We start from the raw sequence: 9,498 nt of genomic DNA on the forward strand, positions 1-9,498 counted from the left end.
ATTTACATTATGTTATAATCTTAAAGAGAATTTTTACAAAATTATGTACTGCTGGTATATGATAGTGGAAAAATTGTCTACAAGTATAGAAATGTAGGAAAACATTTCAAATAAATGTTGGAAATATGAACAGCAAAGACATTTTATCGTATTTGGTGGAAATGTAAAAAAACCCTACAATATTGTGGATTCAAGTATATAAACTGATTTAGAAGATTTTAAAGATTAATATACAATAGAGACAAAAGGTCTTTTTTGGGGGACCAATGGACCAACATTTGGAAAAATTAAGCGAACCTTTCATATGATAACCACAGCAAAATTACTGCACGCATACATATGCATATGGAAAGATTTGGTGGGTTGCTTTCTAAGATGTCCTTTAACTCTCTTTCAAGTAGAATCCCATGTTGATCTCCATGAATAAATTATTGCAAAATTATTTTCAGCCAAAATAATTGCACACAACTTGTAGTTGTTATTCAATAATGATATCGACCTATAATTTCTTGTGAAAGGCAAATTTTGTCCCCCTTTGGATATTAATGCTCTATTGGCCTCTTTCCAATTCTCTGGCATTTTTCCTCTCTGTAAGATTAATCATGCTTTGTAAAGTTGTAAGAGTTCATCCTCAAATCATTTATAATAAGAACCTGATCATTTATCTGGTCCAGGCAATTTTCCTAGTTTAATTTTTTTATAGCTTTAGAAACCTCCCTTATTGTTATAAATCCATTCATAATCTGTGATTAATTTACAGCTAAACCTGCATAAATGTATATCATAAGTAAATGCAAATGTACTTGGCTGCTTTGATAGTACTCTTATTCAAAAAATTCCATATTTCTCTGAACATCCTCGATCATATAACAAACAAAAGGAATAAAACTCTATAAACTGAAAGTTGCCAACTTCACACATTACACTTATCCAAAATTCAGTGCTGTTTACTATAATGTGTGAGCATAATTGTTGGGTTTCATAAATCATGGTTCATAGCTTGGTGTTATGTATAGCTAAAGCCATTGTTACTTATTAAGTAAGCAACAGTTTAACATGATACATGAACCCAATCAATCTCATGTGTGTTATTTTTTTTTTCCATTTTTCCTCTCTCAGGTTATTTTTAAAGGTGAAAAAGGAAAAGGAAGAACTGGGGAAATTGGTTTGGATGATATAAGTTTGAGAAAAGGCCGATGTTCTCAGGACCATTAGTGGTACAGATGGGTGAAGAGAAGAGACTTTCATTGTCCATACCTATTATTTGAGACATGTGGATGATTGATAACTTCTTTGTCTTTGTGAAATCACAGTGGATCTCCATATAAATAATTCAAATTTTCTATATTAGCAAAGAAAGCTTAAACAGAAGAAGCCATTAACTTTAGTTAACATTGTCCGTGCTTTAGGAGATTCTGAATGGAGGATATATACATGTCCTTTATGAAGAAAAGACCGCCTAAACATCCTCAAAAAGAGTCAACATCTGAATCCATGTCTTCTTTGTGTTTTCCATTGGCTGATTATGGCTCATTTTGTGTCACAAGCTGAAGATACATCCCTTATTATTGTACTGCATCAATTTTTAAAGTAGAGTGTTTTATGTGTCTCTGTGTGTATAAATAACATTTATCCCGTTATCTTATTGCAAGAGGCAGTTAAAGAGTAGCACTGCAATCCTTAATATAGGTAGTGCTGTGTTCTGTATAAATATGTATTATTATTATTATTATTAATGTATTTATATATGTTGTATATTTGCAAACTCTAGTTGTAAGATGAAATAGCATTTGCACACGTTACAGTTAAACCAGCAAAACAGGCCGGTAGTCCAATAGCAAGTTCTTTTTAAAATATATAAGACCTGGCAATGTTCCTTGCCTTTCTAAACTCAAACAGTAGAATATTTTACATGATTGCAAAAATGAATATAATGTAAATATTACCAGATTCAGGAGAATTAGACTTCCACAATCCTTTTCTGAAAAGAAAAGCATTCATGATTGGTATCAGCAGCACAACTTGGCCTTGATGGATTTTTTATTTTTTTAATATATTCAAGGAAAGTTTGTGAGATAGGAGTGTTCCCTCTCTTATTCAGATGCTAGTAAGAAACAAAATAGGTTTTGGGATTCATCAGCAAAGAAACAGAATGACTTGTCATGTATTAACCAGAATTATATTGTACCCTGTTTCCCTGAAAATAAGACTTCCCCTGATAATAAGTCCAATCAGACTTTTGAGAGCATGCGCTAAAATAATCTCCCCCACCCAAAAAAATAAGCCCTCCCCAAAAATATTTAAACACAGAGCTGAAAATCAGATAAGATGGCAAGAGGATCCCCATCTTGCTCCACGCACCCCAAAATAATAAGACCTCCCCGAAAATAAGGCCAAGCACTTATTTCAGGGTTCAAAAAAATATAAGACAGGGTCTTATTTTCAGGGAAACACAGTAGTCCTCAATTTACAACAGTATATTTAATGACCGTTCAACGTTACAACAGCATTGAAACAAGTGACTTACGGCCATTTTTCATACTTACAACCATTGCAACAACCCCAATCAAAATTCGGGTGCTTGGCCACTGACTCATATTTATGACAGTTGTAATGTCACCTTTTCCGACCTCCTTAAAAGCAAAGTCAATGGGGAAGCCAGATTCACTTAACAACTGTGTTACTAACTTAATAACTGGAATGATTCACTTAACAATTGTGTCAAGAAAAGACCTAATAATGGGGCAAAATTCACTTAACAAATGTTTCACTTAGCAACAGAACCTTTGGGCTCAATTGTGGTCGTAAGTCGAGGACTACCTGTTCATTATTGCATAAATTCTATCTACTCTGTCCTCTTTTCAGACAGTGTTGTCTTTATTTCTGGGCAGATGATTTAATCCACATCGTAAAGAAGAAAAACTGTTTCCTGAAGATAGCAGGAGGGTTGCAAAATGGCTCAGTTTCAGACTGATCAAAAGTCCATCTTGCACAGTAAGGCATAGAGAAAAAACACAACAAAAATGCAGTAGAATGAGGTAGAAAATCCAAAGAGAGTTTTCAATGGCTTAGAATTTGGAACTTTTAATTCTTATTTGCAAAAATGGAAAATTTAAAAACTTTCCTCTTGCATCCAGATGGCAATCACATTGCTGGCATGTTAATCTCCCCAAGAAGCTATCCAGGTGGTGGGGACTGCCATGGAAAATCCTCTTTTTCGTTGCCTCAAAATGAGTAAATCTTCAGCTGTTCCCAGTGTGGCTTGATAGAAATAATACAGGCGGCCAACCTATCACATTTTTTAAGTCCAAAATAATTTAGCTCAATTTCTCAACTTACTCCATATCTGAAGTTGCTTCTTACTAACATGTGATTTCTTCCTGTATTTCTCAGAATACAACAGAAGTCAACAACATGGCACCCCTAAAAGCTGTTCAACTACCCCTTTCACCCAATTAATTATATATATTTATTTCTAAAATATATTCAAGGATCAAAGTCTCATTAGTTCACAGGGGCATTCTTGGATAAAATTGCAGGATATATAAGAATTAAAGTCATTAAAATCTTACAGTTATTACCGGTAAAAGTCGGCAACATTCAGATTAAACCATTTATAGATATGATAATTTTTGACAGAAATATAATTTATTAAGGCACAGTACTTTGAAAAGAAGCACTATAAAAGTAAATTGATGGTCTTTAATGCATTCCATTACAGCCATTGGAACAGCTGAGCAGTTTTTTCCCCCAGTTGTAATTGCAATTTGCCTGCTTAGTCAAGCCAATGACTTTAGCAGAAATATCGTAGACCAGGGGTGTCAAATTCATGGCTCACAGGCTGGATGAGTCATGTGCTGGCCACGCCCACCCCGGTTTAGTGAAGAGAAAAAATGTGGCGATACGTAACATGATGACAACGTGTCGTCGCAAGTTTGACGCCCCCATCTTAGACCTACTCCAGCTATTGACAAGATTTTTCTTCTTCTAATCATGGCTTTCTAAAATATGGCATGTAGAATGTCAATATGGCAAGTTACATTTCTCTGATAAAAATGATGCTATTTTAAATAAGAAAAAACTAATACCCTAAATGCATTTTTTTCAGTTGGACAAATAATGATTTTTTGTTTTAAATTTTTTTAAAAAGTGAAGTTATGTTTCAATATTATCATATTACAAGACCATCAAGCGTAAACCTTTAAAAATGATAAACGAACTCCTTACAGATATAATTAATGATTTTCTTTGGAGTTAGAGTTGTAATAGTAATAATGTAATATACTACTTGTAATCAATTTTAATTTATAAGGGTATGGTAGCCTAGAGGTGGAGCTCTCCCCTCACAATCAGAAAGCTGTGAGTTTGATTTTAGGTAGCAACAGATATTTCTCTCTCTGGGCACAATGAGTAATTGTCTGCTGTGAACTCCACATAGGCATCAGAAAAGGCATCTGGTCAGTAAATGCTCGAGCTCTGTTTAGTCATCCCTACTTCACCCGATGTAAGAGATTAAAGGGTCATTAAAAGAAAAAAATCAATTTAAATTTATATATCAAATTAAACAATAACAAAAGCTACATGTTTATAAACTGAAATGATTTTTTAAAGTCTTTCCATGTATACAGTTCTATAGAAGCTACAGAGACCACAGATTTATTGTTACACACTACAATGCAGAGGAGATAGACATGCAAACCTGAATCAAACTAGCGGTAGTCAGTGTCAGTGGATTTGCATATCTGATAATCAGCTATCACCCTGGAAAAGTAAAAGTTTTTTACTTTTTGAGTTTTGTCCTCTTTCACAGAGTTGAAAGCTGCAGTCCACAAAATTTATTATGGTGAATTCGGAATATGTTACAAAAACTTAATATTTTTGACATAATGACAATTGTAATGGAGTAAACCAAGCATTTTGTAGAATAAATAGATTTGGAGTGCAAGCTACAGGAGAACAGCCCTGCCCAAAATCCTCTTAAGTGAATTGGTTTTATCAAGAGCAATGGAGAAAGAAGTCTTCATTTGATATCTGGATCTAGAATGAGGTAGTGCTTCATATTTGGCCAAATAAATCTATATTATTCCTGAATTATGCTGGCTGTATTAAATAATACCCTCTTTAAATTATGCCTTGATCATGCTATATGAAAACTATATGCATGTTTATATTTTCTAAAGCTATGCATAGAATAGAATAGAATAGAATTGAACTGAATTGAATAGAATAGAATTCTAGAACAGAACAGAATAGAATTCTTTATTGGCCAAGTGTGATTGAACACACAAGGAATTTGCTTTGGTGCATATGCTCTCTGTACATAAAAGAAAAGATACATTTGTCAAGAATCATAAGGTACAAAACTTAATGATAGTCATAGGGTACAAATAAGCAATCAAATCATATTAGGAAACAGTCAGTATAAATTGTAAGGATACCAGCAACAGAGTTACCGTCATACAGTCATAAGTGGGAGGAGATGGGGATAGGAACGATGAGAAGATTAATAGTAGTGCAGACTTAGAAATTATTTAATTAAATAAGAATGTATATTTTTTTGATATCTTTGACTTTCCAATGAATCTACTCAATCTTAATTCCACTTAATGGGCTTCTATTGGAGTGAATAAGATATAAGATCAGCTAGGAATGTCATGTTTGTGTTGTAATATGTAGGCAATTCAAGACAAAGTTGTTATGATTCAGCCCTGATACAATTCATCCATATCAGGCTCCTATTTCAATAGGCAGACTGTTAACTATTTTCTTTCTCTTTTTTTTGGTTATTTTTTTCTTTTATTTTTTAAAGACAAACAAATATACAACACATTTTTTCTGAATAGAGTATTGACCGGGTCGAAATTTATACAGCTTATTTTCCCCAAATTTAATTTATATAATTCAATTTCTGCCATTATATTCCTTTTCTACTTTCCTTTTTTCATCTTTATTTTCTATTTAATAAATAATCAGTATTATCATCCGCCCTAACCTCCTAATCTTAATCTTCTTTCATTTCATTCTTTTTCTCCCTTTCACATATATTTTTCAATATTTCTTTATTCTATTTAAACCTTTTAATTTACATACAATCATTTTGCTATTTCACACTTATTTCTGAATATCCATTGTTTTCTAAAAGTGGGCCAGATTATCATATCTTAGTTTCTAATTAATCGTTTTATCCTTTTAACAATATATTTCTTCAATTTTATTTTCCACAAGTAAAAATATCTTATTCCATTTCCCTTTCATTTAAGTTTCACAGTTTATATCATCATTTCCAATCATCTTTCCCCTAAGTAAATAATTTTAAGTTATCATTTAACATTTAATTAAACCTATCTTCCATTTCTCTTTCATTTAAATTTCCTTTTCTAATTAAATCATTATATTCACAATTTTATCATCATTTCCAATCCTGTTCCCTTCTACATAATTAATTTCAAATTATCATTAATATATCATCTTAAGTTCAATTTTTTTTCAATTCTACTATTAATACAATTCATTTAACCTCTTTTAAATATATAATTTTATATTTCAATCCTATTGTTAATACAATTCATTCAAATCTTTTATAATTCACAACCATTTTTTTACATTCTACCATTCATATTAAAGATTATATTTCAAGTTATTCAAATACTACAATCACCAATATTAATCATAATGCCATTATTTCCATACTTGCATACCATATTCCTTTTAACCATTTCTCCTGGTCCATCTAGCCAACCCCTTCTTAAAATTCCCTTCCTTTTGTTCCATTCTCTCGTTTTCTTCTTTTTCTTTGTTTTCTTTTTATAGTTATTATACCTTTTCCCGTTTCCTTCCTTTAGTTTTTAAGTCCATTACTCACTTATTTTGTCCTATATTCCCATCTGGTTTATTTCCATTTTCTCTTTTCCCCTTCTTTTTTCCCCACTGTTATTCCCAATATAATCATTTAATTATTTTGTCTCTAATCTTTTCTCTTTTTCTTGTTTCTTTTGTTTCTCTCTACCTTCTCTATTTTTACCACTGTTAATTCCAGTGTAATCATTAGAAATGTTTTTCTCTAATCTTCTCTCCTTTCCTTCTCTTAATTTTCTTTTTTACTGGTTGTGCCCTTCTGAACTTCTCTTTTTTTCATTGTTACTCCCAATATAATCATTTAATTGTTCATCAATACCTTTATCTTCAGTGTTGTTTTCTTGTTTCTCATTGGTAGGCTGTTTCTCCAGTTGACAAAATTCTTGTTTTCTTTCTGTCCAAATCAAATGATACACGTACAATTTTAATCAACTCAATTAATTCCTGCTATATTTTGACGTTCTGCTTAGGTTTTAGTTCCAATTTAAAATTTTATTATTTGTCACCTCTTTTAATTATCAAAGTCAAAGAGCTGAAAAGAAAACAAGTCCTCCTTAAAACTTCTCATGTCTCGTTAATCAAGGTCACTGTATTTTTTTCCAGATTTTTCCAAATGTTCAGTGTAGTATTTTTTTCCACCAGTAGATATCTTTCTTCAATCCACAAGTTTCAAATCAATAACTTAACAAAGTATCCAATTTGTGTATTAAATCCACTTATCTAATATTTCTCTGATTCCTTCTTTCTCTTCTTAATTTTTATATGTTCCAAATCCAAGTTTTACATTCCAAGTCAGATCCAATTAAAATATCTTTTCTTTATACTTCCTTTAAGGTTGAAAATTTTTCTTAAAATTTATATCCAATCCTTTACTATTTTCTTTCGGGTTTCTTTTTCATGTAATACTTTTAAACTCTCCAAATCCAATTTCCAAATCCAAATATCAAACTCCATTTTGGGCTTTAGTGTTTCTACTTCCGCTTTGTTCTTCTCCCTGCATTAGCATTCCCCAGTGCTAATTAGCTGCTATTTCCATGCCGAGACTCTTCAAAGATTTCAAATTGTTTCTTTATTACCTATGAGTTGGCCAATCACTCACCCGGGACCAATACTTCATCCAAAACCTTGCTTCTGCACAATTCTTAGTCCGGTTATCCCAGCTTTTTGGTGGTCGCAATGGCCACCACCCCCGCCGCTGGATCAAAGAGTTTTCTCCGACTTCCCTCCACGACTAAGAGGCAAGACTAACTTGCCTCTTAGTTGTCTGAGATGCCTCTTCTTCTTCACTGTCCCTACAAGACAGTTCCAGTCCAAAGACTCCCCGACAGCAGTTTGTCTGGCGGATTTTTGCCAGGCTCATCAGAACCCGCTACTTTCCAGCCAGTCTCACCGCGCCACTTCCAATTCTCCTGTTAATTATTTTCTAGATGGAAACAATTCCCCAATAAAGATATGGGTTGCTGCATCTAATAGCAATGAACTGAAAGAGATTGGCTTCTGAAAAAGTAAAATGTAACTCACAGAGGCATGAATTGCTTCCATATTTGGTTCTAGAATCATAGCAAAATAGGAACTCGTAAATCTCAAGTGAATCACATGAGCACCATATGCGAATATAACTAATGGACTTCATGTTTGGAGAAATACCCTTCCCTTTGAATGATCAAACCAATATGAAGAGCAGATGCTAAAGTCACATGCATATATTTGGTTCAGTGTCTGTTGAGCTGTCAAAAGATTTTCTGTTGAGAATTATTTTCTGGAAACTTCTTGTGACAGGTTAATGCATCGAAGCCATTTCTAAAATCATTTGTTATGGTCCAAATTCATAAAAGCAGCAATAATGGATTTTCATATAAGCTACTACTCTTAAATTGTAGGTATATTTGTGGAGGTATACAAATAAATAAGTAGAATACATATATATTTAAGGAACACAGTGTTGTGTCACACAATATTTATGATAATTTATACAGACCTACCTGACTCTCACCATATATGTGGTTTCAGAAAGAGTATATTACGTGCAGTAGATGGATTTTTAAATCGTCTTTTATGAAGGTGAGAAAATGCTCTGGAGCAGGGGTCTCCAACCTTGGCAACTTTAAGACTTGTGGACTTCAATTCCCAGAGTTGAAGTCCACAAGTCTTAAAGTTGCCAAGGTTGGAGACCCCTGCTCCAGAGCAACAAATAGAACTATATCTAAAAGATGCACATCTGAATCTTTCATCTATATTTAATTGGCATATATTCTTTTTTTGAGAAATGTTAGTATTTAAAAATGCCTAAAGTCCATGATTAATTAATGGCACCTAGGTGCATCTATATAATAACTTATCTATCTTTTCTTCTTTTGATTACTGTCTTCATAACTGTCAAAATAGTTAAACCTATTAAAATGATATGGTATCCTTGTTTAATCTAATTATGTTTTACTCAGTTGTTCAGATACGCATGACACATTCATAAACCATGAACTAACACAGGAACTTTATACAAAACAATATTCTAAGAATTTCTCACTATATGCAAACAATGTGGATTGGTATTAAGTATGTTTGTTAAATCTGGATTATATATGAGTATTAAAAAATGGAATCAGTTCAAAGAATACACAACACCCATGAACATAGTCACACAGC

The 9,498-nt window shown here is 32.6% G+C and overlaps 1 protein-coding gene across 5 annotated transcripts in view; it reads left to right on the plus strand.

Annotated features, from left to right (window-relative positions):
- NPNT (nephronectin) overlaps positions 1 to 9,276 on the plus strand; it is a 75,992-nt gene extending 66,716 nt beyond the window's left edge. For all 5 annotated transcript variants that reach the window (XM_058193878.1, XM_058193880.1, XM_058193881.1 and 2 more), the window contains one exon: positions 1,120 to 9,276. In XM_058193878.1, coding sequence (XP_058049861.1) covers positions 1,120 to 1,215 — 96 coding nt within the window. In that variant the 3' untranslated portion in view covers positions 1,216 to 9,276. The remainder of the gene's footprint in view (positions 1 to 1,119) is intronic.
- The last annotated feature ends 222 nt before the right edge of the window (positions 9,277 to 9,498 follow it).

The sequence above is a fragment of the Ahaetulla prasina genome, chromosome 8, assembly GCF_028640845.1.
Source record: "Ahaetulla prasina isolate Xishuangbanna chromosome 8, ASM2864084v1, whole genome shotgun sequence".
NCBI classification, from domain to species: domain Eukaryota; kingdom Metazoa; phylum Chordata; class Lepidosauria; order Squamata; family Colubridae; genus Ahaetulla; species Ahaetulla prasina.